This window comes from Lingula anatina, chromosome 2, assembly GCF_051362555.1.
Source record: "Lingula anatina isolate TDL-2025a chromosome 2, LinAna3.0, whole genome shotgun sequence".
NCBI lineage: Eukaryota > Metazoa > Brachiopoda > Lingulata > Lingulida > Lingulidae > Lingula > Lingula anatina.
The window spans coordinates 44,512,809-44,525,372 of record NC_141768.1 but is presented as its reverse complement, the minus strand read 5'-3'; the positions used below and the strand labels follow the sequence as shown (position 1 = coordinate 44,525,372).

The window sequence follows — 12,564 nt, the reverse complement described above, 5'->3', positions numbered from 1 at the left end:
ACGACGGGTAACTATATATAATATTATTGACAAAACCCTTCAATGCACAAAAAGACGCAAAGCTCTTGTAATGAAAGCTACTAAAACGGTGTCCCATTAAGGAATTTAAGTCCTCACTACAATGCGCCCGTTATAGCAATATATTTGCTCGAAAAACAAACACCTAGCGACGGTAATGTACATAATATGGCTGTGAATGTTTCCCACACAATGGCCTGTTTAATGTTGACACATTGGCCTCTGACACTGAAAATCAGTGAAAGCATGCAGAATTCAGCCTCATGTTTACTGACGTGTTTCAGTCCACACACGCGAGCTTGTACGACAGAAGCACAGTAGTGAAAATCTATTCTTCTAGCTCCTATTCAACCTGTGTTAATGATCGCTGATTGACTGGCTTTTGCGATACACCTGTGTTCCACAGAAATTTCCAGTGCAGATCGTATCAATATGTGTGGCTTTTAGTATGGAACGTGATTGAAAGCAGGAATAATTACACACATATATACATAGCAAGGGCTGATGCTATGCTTCAGAGTGTTGTGCCGCCACAAACAGTTGTGTTATGTTAAATACGCGAAGGCTGACATAACATAACATTACCGCACATAGTTGAACAACACCCGTGACAGCGGAATAGATCGGCCGGTAAGTCTTCCGCACACTATAGTGAAGCATTTTTTTTTGCGAAATAACTTCAATTTTTAGTATCCTTGTGTATGTATATATACCATACGTCCCTAGCCTCCGCGCTTGATCCGCTAGGGCCTGAACATTCCAATCAATGGCGTGCCGTCAGTAAGGGACTAAGTAAGACACTAGGTATTAATCCATACCAGCTTTGTTTGCTCTGGCCGGTGTCAATGCAGGCTGCCTTAGTGATATCGATGGAGTTCTGCAGGTAGAAGGAGGCGGATGACAGCTCTGAACGTCTACGAAATTTAAGGTAATTTCATATATTTAGTTCCCTCTGAGATTTGTGCTATAAGAAATAAAGCGGCCAAAGGACAGGTAACATTATTCAACTTTCCAAAAAGTCATTATCAAGGAAGGTCTTGAGGATATAGAATTTAGATGGCAGCTGCCCAAATGTCAAAAGCCTGTGACTGGAAGTTTTAATTTCAATAGTAGGAGTAAACAACCATAGTAATTTCATTAAAGAAAGCAAGTTCCATGAATGACTTTAATGATAATTTATTGGGCATTAAATAAGGTAACATTTGTAGGCTCTGTAAACTACTGCGTATATACAATGTGAACCACATGTGGAAAAGACACACATATCGCAACACTTCATAAAAGACGTGACAATCTGTATAGATTTTTATAGAAGTACAATCAATTTTTCTTTTAATCAGAACATACCAAGCATGTGCACAGCAAAAAACCGTAAGCCTTGTTTCATACTAAAAATTATCACACGTTTTCTGACTTTTCTCGGGGATTTCATTGCTAGTCGCAACACGTCGGCGGATAACTTACAACGTATCTAGTCTATGTCAAAACGTAGATTTACTGGGCTTAATCTTGTATGCTTTTTGTTTCAACACTGCATCCGGAATCTAACATTTATCTCTTGGTTTCAAATCTATAGTTTATCTCCGGCAAACGAAGCCTATGACTGTTACACTTCGGTACCTTACAATGTTTCTCCTCTGTGCTATGTGCCACTGCTGATAATCAGGCTTATAGACTACAATCAGACCGTTGCCTTGGATATTCCATAGATTTGACATGCAATGTTATCTACTATGGTAAAAGTCAACTGTTGACATAGTTAAATAGTGTTATTTGTACTGTGTAAAGTTATTTTCACATGTCGAGTAGAATGTACAGTGTCCAGGTATGTAACGACAGAAAATCCCCAAGTAGTCAAGCAATATTTGCATTCTAAAAGAGGGGAGATAATAGCTGAAACCCTCGTGATTTGACTCTTCGGTTGAGGAGATTTACTTCAAGGACAGAAGGTATAATCTCAAATTATAGAATATGTTACCAGGCTAGAGACTGTTTATCTAAAAATCTAAGTTTTGTGCCCATAACTTGTAAATCAAATATGATGCGGGTGTTCGAAAAAATCATATTTTGCTGATGCTGCCCTCAGTATTCTTTCTTTGCTCTCTCTCTCTCTCTCTCTCTCTCTCTCTCTCACACACACATAGAGAGAGAGAGAGAGAGAGAGAGAGAGAGAGAGATACGTTGCCAATCAAGACCTGACAATCACTTCATTGCCGTTGCAGGAAATGTCTAGTTCCGATGGCGAAGGACCCCCTGCAGGGGCCACACCCCTGATGATGGCTTGTCAGGCCGGGGACGACGCCCAAGTAAAAAACTGCATCAAAAATAAGGTAAAATATCGGCATCGTTTAACGGTATCAGGTTTACGGAATGATTTTATATCGGGCAGTTTGATAATTTTGCCCCATTTCTTAAAACTGTAGATCTACCCAGTAAAGATGTAAATACTTTTGTAAATTGATATGTAAAGTTTATTATCCTATGGTTTTTGATAAGTACCTGGGCTTACGACCATTTCAGTGAGAACTAAGATAAGCCTGTGGCAGTGACAGTGGGCCTTGTCTCGGCATTTTAACTGGCTTTAATCTATTGCAATTCAATCCACCACCGTACGAGCAACGTAACACGAAAACCAATACACCAATGGACTTCTAAATTTACCATTAACTTTTCCGTGCTTTATCAACATTTATAATTCAAGCTTAATTTTACACTTTTTGCCAATTTGTAATATTTCGATTACACCTCATTTCACTCAGCCAGAAATGGTGACACAGAAGGAGGCAATGGGACGCACGGCCCTCCACTACTGCGCCGAGACCGAGAACGTTCGGTGCGCGGAGCTCCTACTAGCGGCAGCCCCAGAATTGTTGAACGAGAAGGACGCAGACGGGTACAGCACCTTACATCTGGCCGTACAGATCAGCAACAAGCCGCTTTTTCAGCTGCTGATTCAGAGAGGAGCCAACGTGAACGCTGTGGACAACGAGAAACATACTGCGGTTCATTGGGCGGCAGGTTTGTCCATAGAACTTCATATTTTAATTTCGCATTTGTATGAACACATCAGCTTTAGCAATAAAAATAAGAGAAAGTAACATTTTAGGAAATTTTTACTTTAAAAAAGAGAGAGAAAAACAAACAAGTTATTTGGGTTCAACTTAATCATAGAGATTTCCCAGAATAGCAACTGTTCATCCCACCAGCACCTTATGTTTCAGAAATAACGTTTCCAGTGCCAGTACTCTCTGAAACTCAGTCTCATCAGATGATGTGAAAATATTTCTACTGGATAATTTTTATTCACTTTCACCATTTTTCTAAAAACCAGTTCTGTATGTTCTGTTTTCTCTTCAGTTTGTGGCAATGCAGAAATGCTGGAGCTTCTGATCGCCCAGAAGGCCAACCCGTCCACCCCCGACTCTCACACAGCATACCCCATCCACTACGCAGCCCAGATGTGCGGTAGTGACGAGGCGGTCGGGATAAAGATCATGGGCAAACTTCTTTCCAAGGGAGTGCCCGTTGACTGCATTGATCAGGATGAGAGACAGCCCTTGCTTTGGGCCGCAAGTGGAGGTGAAAGAAACCCTCTCTCTCTCTCTCTCTCTCTCTCAATCAATCAACTTATCTAAAGCACGCTTATATACGTACTATCATAAATTTCTAACCTTGTTCTTAAAGGTAGCAGAAGATTTTGATGATAATGCTATTTTTATAACAGAATTTCTCATGACGAGCAAAAACGACATGTTTATTTAAGTGAAATGTTTGTATTTTAAAGCGAATTTTTAATTATTTTTCAGGTAGTTGTAAGGCATGCAAAATTCTTATCGAGGCAGGCGCTAAAGTGGAATCGTCGGATAAAGATGGGCTCACAGGTAAATACTTGGTTGTAGAAAAGTGATAAAAGTAGAAAAAATAATATTATAAAAATAATAGTCTAGAAATTCTCTGCAATGCTTCGGTGCTTGTATCAGAAAGTTTTAAAACCCCGCAAATGAGATACTCTTTTGATACATTAGATGCATTTTCCTTTTATTCCTACGTACTATTAACGTTATTCTTATTTTGAAGAGGCTTATGTGTATTTGAATGTTTAAAATTTTCTTCTAGCCCTTCACTGTGCCTCAAGTCGGGGTCATGCCGACACCATCTTCACCTTGGTAACGGAGTGTTCTGCCAAAGTTGACTCTCTGGACAAGAATGGGTGTACGCCGCTGTTCTACTCATTGACCATGCTCCACCTGCACTGTGCAAACATTCTGCTGGAGCTGGGGGCTGACCCCAACCATCAGGATAAGAAGGGAAGAAGGTAGAGAAACAAAAAAATAAGGGGCTAATTCTTTAACTAATATAAGTAATTTTTTGTGATAGATTAGTATTGTTTGACATGAATTTGCTATTTAAAAAACTTTCAAGTTAAGCTTCATTAACTTGAAGTAGAAACACCTAGCTCGTACAAAACACTATAATTGAAGAATTTTAAAAAGTGTATTTTAAAGCAAACAAAATTACACAATAAACATGCACATTATATGCAGTATATGAAAGGCAACACAAAACATCTGCAAATATGTTTTTCTATCAGCCCTGCCCACTGCTCTGCTGCCAAAGGGTCCATTCCTGGCCTTGAGTTGCTGTCCACCCAGCATGGTGACCTGTGGCTGAGGAACATTAAGGGAGACTGTCCTATACATGAAGCAGCCCAGGGGCAGCATGTCGGTGAGTTAAAAACCAAAGAGAATTTTAGACTCCATTCTGATAGACACCATCAGATTGTGTGGATTGATCCAACTCTGCGGGGACTCTCGCTGAGTGCAATCAGCTTACCTGAAAGACATACCTCCTTTTGTTTCCAAAGTTCTCGAATAATCACCAGCTTTTCTGTATTCCACTTAACGCCAGGAGGAGGCGTGTCATTCAGTTAAGCTGATTGCAATCAGCAAGAGTCCCTGCAGAGTTGGGTCGATTCACGTAGACCAACAGTGTCCATTGCAAATGGGGCCTTTCATTTGTTGCTCACATAAATCTCCCTTCTAGATATTGCTCTCTTGTGGCAGATAAATGCATCTTTGAAGCAATTTTGTTATTGATTTGCATTTCATAATACACATACTGTTTGTCATGCTTTAAATGGTTAAAACAATTACTTCATTTAAAATAATACCAGGCTGCAAGTCATAAACAAACTTTCAAAAGGATAAAACACAAAATACGAAGGAACAGAAATGGATTTAAGTGATCCCAAGAATAATTTCCTGTGATACAGACATAAATTACTTTAACATAAATGTACCATAATCCATCATAACCCCAGGTTTGCAAGTTTGCAATACAGAATAACAATGCATTTTCTAATAACCATGTATGATGTATTTGATTAGAATAGAATCTCAAGTTACCCCATCAAAACATTTTGCCATTAGAGCTTAAACTTCAGACTGTTTTTGTATTTAGATTGGACGTAATTCATTGTCACATTCATTTTTTTTTTTTTGGTCTGTTCCTGCTTATATCCACTTATTGAGTGTAACACAAATTAATTATTGATGGAACCATGCTTTGTGCCAGCTATTCATCCATATATTTTGTATTGTATTTTATTCTTTGAGAAACAACTGAAAGCTCTTCATCTTCTGTAATAAGCACTTCACATTAGGATTTCAATCAGGAGCTTTTAACAGATGACATTAATCCATACTTTTGATGCATTTGGTCATTTATTTTACTCTCTGAATACACAACTGAAAACCCCTTCATCCTCCGTAATTTGTGTAATAAGCAAAGTCCATTAGGATGATTAAAAGAAATACAAGTCTGTGCTTGGCATTCGTGTGCTTTAATTTATTTATCCCCAAGTGAATTTCATTGTTCATCTTTTATATCAATTGCTTTCATTTTAGATGTATAGATATATCTATTTACCCAAATGGATACTTTTTCCTGTTTTAATTTATTACAGTTTTTGTCTCAAATTGTTCAAATTGTCATATCACATAATATATTCTCTGTTGTCTATTATTTTACCAAAGTCTGTCACCCACCTCATTCATTTTTTTTTTGTATGCATGTTCACAATGAAACAGTATTGATTATACTCTTTTGTATTAGCACTTCCATGTCAATACATCTACATCATTTAATTGACATGTATGCAATAATTCTCATAAATGTCAAATCTGTAAAAAGTGGGGCTTATATTTTACAATGTATTATTCTTATATTATCATTTTTATGTATAACATTAAATTATTCCACTGAAAAGAATTATTTCAAACTCAGCCATCATTTTATGATAATCTTTGAATAAAAGGTAAAGCACTTATTATTAGCAAGTCTCCACCATTTCCAGCTGCCTTTTAAAGCTTAGGGCGCATTCCCAAGACAACTATTGTTCTATGTACATTGATCTCACTCAAATGCCTGTCATTCAGTTTATGTGATTGCAGTCAGCGAGAGACCCTGCAAATCCCCACAGAGTTGGGTCTTAGAACGATAGTTTCATTGGGAACAAGCCCTTATATTAGGGTGGGGCACAGGGATTGTCAAGTAAAATAATAGTTTTTTAATTTTCTTGTACACTGACAATTCCAGACACAGTTCTGTACCTTCTGAAGTTGATGGAAGGGCAGGCCAATCTGGCCAACAAAGATGGCCGAACCTGTCTCCACATTGCTGCCACCAACAATGACCTTCAGATGTGCAAGACCCTCATACAGCATGGTGCTAATGTGAATATTACTATGAAACACAAGGTAAGACCACACCACCACTGCTGTCAGTCTGTGGTGTTCACCAATGGTCTGAGGTAACTGCCCAGTAGTTTTGGTGTAAGGACTGGTAAAACAATATGTGGGAATTTTAGAGGTTGTTGATCAGTTTTTATAATATCAGTTTTTATAATATATAGCTTTCATATTTGGATCTACAGTTTGTTGAAAGACTTCGAGGTCAGAATGTGGAAATTTTGTGTAACTTACTGGAAAAACAATTATATATATATAGAAATCGGTTGAGTTGGATTAAGGTTTAGGATATTTGAAGTTGTGTTTATGCAGAAGTTATTTATTCACAATAATCGCTAGCCATATTGTAGTGCTTAGATTTTTTTTTCAGACAATTGTGTTTTGTGTATGACACTGAGAAGTTTAAATATTTATATTTACAGAATAAACATGTATCTCCTCTTGATGCTGCTCTCGCCAGAGATAGCACCGAATGCGCCACCTATCTGCGATCACGTGGGGCTGCAACAGGGGACAAAGTCATCAACTGTGCAGCTAGAAGTATTCAGAAAAACTGGAATTTTCACAAAGAAAAGATAATGCAGAAAAGGTCCACTGCACACCCACCTGGAAAAATGGAAAGCCTTCCTCCAGAGAAACAGGTTTCCAAGAAATCTAAACTCTCATCTCCCTCACCATTGAGCAAAGAAAAAACAAAAGATGCCATTGAAAATAAAGAAGGGAAAAAAGAGAAAAATCAGCAGAATAGATTGAATCATCAAAAGTCCAACAAAATGTCACCAAGGTCGGACACAGAGATAAAATCTCCTAGATTACTAGCAGATAATAATTCACGTGCCAACAACATTAACAGCAAACAAAGAAAAGAACAAGTCCACTTTAAGAACACACTAGGTGGTCAAACTCAGCCCAATGACCAGTACAGCCAGCATGCAAGAACAACCCCTAAACCAAAGTCAGCAGCAGGGGATGCTGTTAAAACTGGTCCTAAATCGACCAAAGACAAAACTCTAACACAACATAAAAACAACACAGCACCGAAGCCTGTACAACAAGCACAGACTCCAAAAATCGGAGAAAAATATTACCAACCAAAGAGCAGTATAGGGGAAAAAGTTTGGAAAAGTGTCAAAATATACGAGTTTAAACGACAAGCATCACACAACTTGGTAAAGTTTAAACGTCTTCAGATGATGTCTGGGACTCCGTCACAAGATGAAGGGGTACTGGTCAACAAGTTGATGAAGCTACAAGAGACGGCTGATGGAGAAATAGACGTAGAAGCCATAGCCAACTGGGATGCATATCTGAAAGGTAAGCTTAATAATACCAGTTTCAATATTTGAAATTTGTTGATATTTAATATTTTAAAAGTTATATAAACCATTTGATATAGTGGAAATAACTCTTTACTGAGCAGTTGGTAGAAACCAGTTGGTACCTTTAGATACATATGATTTGAAATGTTTTAAAACCAACTTTTTTTTTAATTTCAGAATGAAGGTTAAATAATATTTCTGATAAGGAAACACTGTTTGAAGTTAATGTAATCTCTCCACCATATTCATTTGAGATTTTAATTTTTTTCACTGTTTCTACAATTATTTTTTCCAGAGCAAATCAAGGCATTATCAGTCACAACTAAGAATAAGAAGATACAGAACTTAAGTGCATCATTAGAGGTAAAGATTAAAATGATTCAATTTCATTCAGTCTAGGTGCAGATTTAATTAAGAAAAAACAAAGGTCAGAAGTTTGTCCTAACTTCAATACCTAAAATGTTGGTCTACTTCAAATTCGGACTTAAAACAAATATCAATACTAATTATTAAAACATTTTTTCTATGATTTGTTATTTTCAGAAAGAGTTTGAGCAAGAGGCCATTAAATCCAAAATGAAAGCTGATGATGAGATGAAAAAACATGAAGAACATCAACAAAAAATAGAGGTTAATAAGAATGTTTGATTGAATGATTTTTTAAAAAAATTATCTTCAAATCCACAAAATGTTATATATTTTTTATATTTTAAAATGTATTCATTAATGAAAGATTCATAATTGACAAATACTTGTCATCAGTTGGTTTACTGGCAATTTTATTGGTTTCAGGCACAAGATGAAATGGACAAGCAGATTGCTGAGACTGCACTTTCTCAGGCACTGGAGAGAACCAACAGCATGTACGAACGCGTCAATTCCAGGGCAAGCTCTGCCCTTCAGAGGGCACGTGAAAGCAATTTCCACCTAAATGAAAACATGAAGATAAGACGTGCTGAACGATTGTCAAAGTCACCAAGAAGTGATAATGACAGTCCCAGAGATAGAGATCAGAGGGGCAAGAACAAGACTGAGGCAACAAGAGCAGAGAATGGAACACCACTGGAAAATGAAAGTGAAAGTGCTGCCACTCATTGTGAGGTTAAGGAAGGGGGAAATAGTAATGAGATAGGACACCCTGGAAGGTCTCCAAGGGAGAATAAAGAGAACAAGGAATTCATCTATGAAGAGTGAGTAGATAACAAAAATGATAAGAAAATATAGTGAAAAGGGGAGGGGGAGTTGGCCAAAAAATAAGTGGAATCTTGGGACAATTGCTTATGGATGAAGTAGAAAATTTCATGTCATAGAAATTCAGTAATCTACAAAAGATATTTTGTGCTGCAGCTGGTGCTTAGCAACACTTTTCTTTCTCTTTAATTTATGCCAGTAACTTATCAAGTAAGGAATACTAACAACTACTTTTGCTTTAAATTTTTGACACAATTTTCTTTCGTGCAAAATCCATTATTTTCTATTTGACACACACTTCTTTATTTTAGACCACTTCCTTGTCCTTGTAATTCTCAAAAGTTTTCTCTGCCAATTATAAAGTAAGTTCTCTCTGCACTGCATGATTGTTGTGTTTCCCCGTTCAGAATGCATCCCAACTGTGAATGTGCTTGAGTTCATACATATTCAACTATATCCTGCTATTGCAAATGTGAACATAACCTTTCTTTGATCAGCATAAAGAATTTAGCATTACATGTGTTTAACCCAAATCTTACCAATATTTGGAAGACCTTTTTGCTTACAGTTCCTGAGCATTTTTAATTTGAAGTTGATGAAATGATGATGTCCCTCCTTTCCCCTCCTTAGAAATTAAAGGGACCATTATAAATGTTTTCCTGTCCTCTGACAAATAATAAATTGAATACAAAGAAGTTACCAAGTACCTTATCTTAGTTATGAAATCAGCTTTAGTTTTACTATCCACCTTGTTGTTTATATGCATGTGTATGCTTTTTATACCATATTTCTTTATTTATGTGTTTCCCTAATAAAATGCCAATCTTTACTGAAAACCTTTATTTTCCCTAAAAAGAAATCATGAGGAAATAACATTTTTGCAACATTTTCAATGATTTGCATGTGTATTGTGTGAGGGTTGAAATGTTCTTGCTTATTCTTTGAAATGAAAGGAAAAAACACTTTGCAGACAAAAAGGTTGGTATGACACACGGTTCTGTTTTAGATATTAATTGAAAATAGGGCAGCATCAGATTTAAGCATTCACATTTGGGTGTAAATTATGGCCATAGTAAGTAAATGTCAGAGATTGAAAAATTTCAAATAATTGTCCAGTGGTAAGTTATGATTTTTTTAATCAAAAGATTATACTGAATGACTTTCCATATTCTTAAGATAACACTAACATGGTTTTATTTATCATTTATAAAAGCATGAAAAAGATGTTCACTATGAATTTGTCTAAAAATATTGGAGAAACTAAAATTGTGCCATTTTCTACCATGCAGCCAAGAAGGGTCTCGCAAAAGTAGAAAAGCCATCATGGAGGAAAGGAGAAGAGTGCATGAGGAGTGGAGAAATACACAACTCAGCAGAAGGGAAAAGAGTCTTTTCTCAGCATACGCACCATTATGTATTCCAAAAGAAGATGCAGGGACGCCTGGGGGTAGGTGAAATAACAAAACCATTGATAAATGTATAGAGTGAAAAAATCAAGGATGATAATAATTTCAAGGGAAGTACTTAGCTGCCTAATCTAATATTTTTATAACTGAATAATAATAATAATAATAATAATAATAATAATAATAATAATAATAATCTAAAAGAAGAGCACTGTATCATCTTATCTATTTAATTTATAGTACACTGCATTCTTATCTGGTAAAGTGATGAATTTGTATGAATTTGGACTTGTTTATTTTCTGATGATACACTTTTCAAAAATAGAACAATACAAGAAATACTGAAAGTTATAATTATAACACATATATATGTATAAATGCTAAAAATGTGTTTCATTCTCAGGCAAAAAGAAGCTTAGAACCAAAAGTGCCCCTCCAAGGTCTTCACTAAACTTTGATAACATGGCTGAAAAACACGAACTGGACCAAATGGATCATGCTCTGCCCAGTGTCTCCACCTATCCTTCCCGTCCGTCGACCTCTGTGGGTCACCACCGCTCCAGGACGCCCAGCTCTACACCAGACTGTGAAGATCTTCAAACAGAGATGATCATGACACCAAATGGAATAGTGAAAAAGAAGTTGGACTCTCAAGGTAGTAACAAATTGTTGACATTGTCATTTAGATTTCACTTTAAAATTAAAAGAAAAAACTTTTGAAAAATTAAGCATTTTGATGCAATTGAGTCCAAGTTCATCATATGTTTCTTTGCCTCTTTAGAAAAAAATGGATATTAAACTACTTATTGCTCTTAGTTTGGGGCAACTTTTCAACAGAGGCAGTAAATTTATCATCTGATTTTACATAATGAGACATTTGAACTTGGCAATTACTTGCATATGGTACATTTAAAACAAAATGTAAGGCAGAAAATACCAAGAAATGTCATTCAGGTCATTATTGAGAAAAATCTTATTGCAGGAAAAGACCCATCCAGTTTATCCAGAGCATCCACCCCAGCACATGGTACCAATTATTTTTTATTATATCATTTGACCAATTATTGAGCACTGTAACTGAACTATTGACTTTAAAGGGAAAGATGTGAAGTTTCAGTCAGAACAATAATCATTCAATTCATATTTTACACAGAAACTTTGACAAATTTTGAATTAAATCATTAATATAAACAGATTTTTAAATAATAATGTTACAAGGCTACTCAATTTGTTTTGCTTTATAGGTAATTTTTCTCCACGCTATGATGGACGTTTGAGGCCAAGGAGTTCTCTGGTCTTCATGGATCCAGATACATATGAGGAGAAAAAAAAACAGGAGCAGAAAAATAAAAACAAGAACAAAACTGATGCAGATTCTTCTGAGACACAAGAAGTACCAGCAGAAGTGGCAGCAGAATCCTAAAACACTACAATATATTCCAGAATACTAACAATTAAAGCATGTTGGCTATGAATTAAACCTTGCTATTTGATAGGTAACACTTTATCCAAGTTCACAGTTCCTATAGAGGGTGCGAGTTCACGAACTTTTATCTGCATCCACTGCTTTTATTTATTGTCCATGAAGTTTTTTTCACACAGCTGACGCACTATCAGTACCAAAACAGGATATTGAACAGATATATATATATATATATATATATATATATATATATATATATATATATTGTCATATTTTAATATAAAATTATGAAATGTACCATGCCATCATTTTGTATTTTGGGTAATACCTAAAAAATTTGATTCAGTAAATCATATTTAAAAGGGCACATACACACACTAAATGTTTCAAAGCACTAAACTCTGTATGAACAGTAACATAACATTTTATATGTCCTTTTGTGAATTACTTAAGACAAA

At 36.0% G+C, this 12,564-nt stretch overlaps 1 protein-coding gene across 4 annotated transcripts; it reads left to right on the top strand.

Annotated features, from left to right (window-relative positions):
- The first annotated feature begins 243 nt into the window (after window positions 1–243).
- Window positions 244–12,451, top strand: LOC106162024 (uncharacterized). Of its 4 annotated transcripts, none has more exons than XM_087005172.1 (17): window positions 244–648; window positions 2,241–2,348; window positions 2,778–3,036; window positions 3,376–3,597; window positions 3,825–3,899; window positions 4,135–4,333; window positions 4,610–4,743; window positions 6,616–6,776; window positions 7,190–8,081; window positions 8,382–8,449; window positions 8,630–8,716; window positions 8,879–9,276; window positions 9,589–9,639; window positions 10,567–10,724; window positions 11,087–11,338; window positions 11,666–11,710; window positions 11,928–12,451. In XM_087005172.1, exons 2-17 carry the CDS (start codon window positions 2,244–2,246, stop codon window positions 12,104–12,106), a joined length of 3,285 nt encoding a protein of 1,094 aa, XP_086861298.1. In that variant the 5' UTR covers window positions 244–648; window positions 2,241–2,243; the 3' UTR covers window positions 12,107–12,451. The 4 variants fall into 4 exon arrangements, with proteins under 4 accessions (XP_086861298.1, XP_086861297.1, XP_086861300.1 ...); XM_087005171.1 differs by lacking the exon at window positions 244–648 and adding an exon at window positions 668–946; XM_087005173.1 differs by lacking the exon at window positions 244–648 and adding an exon at window positions 1,895–1,967.
- The last annotated feature ends 113 nt before the right edge of the window (window positions 12,452–12,564 follow it).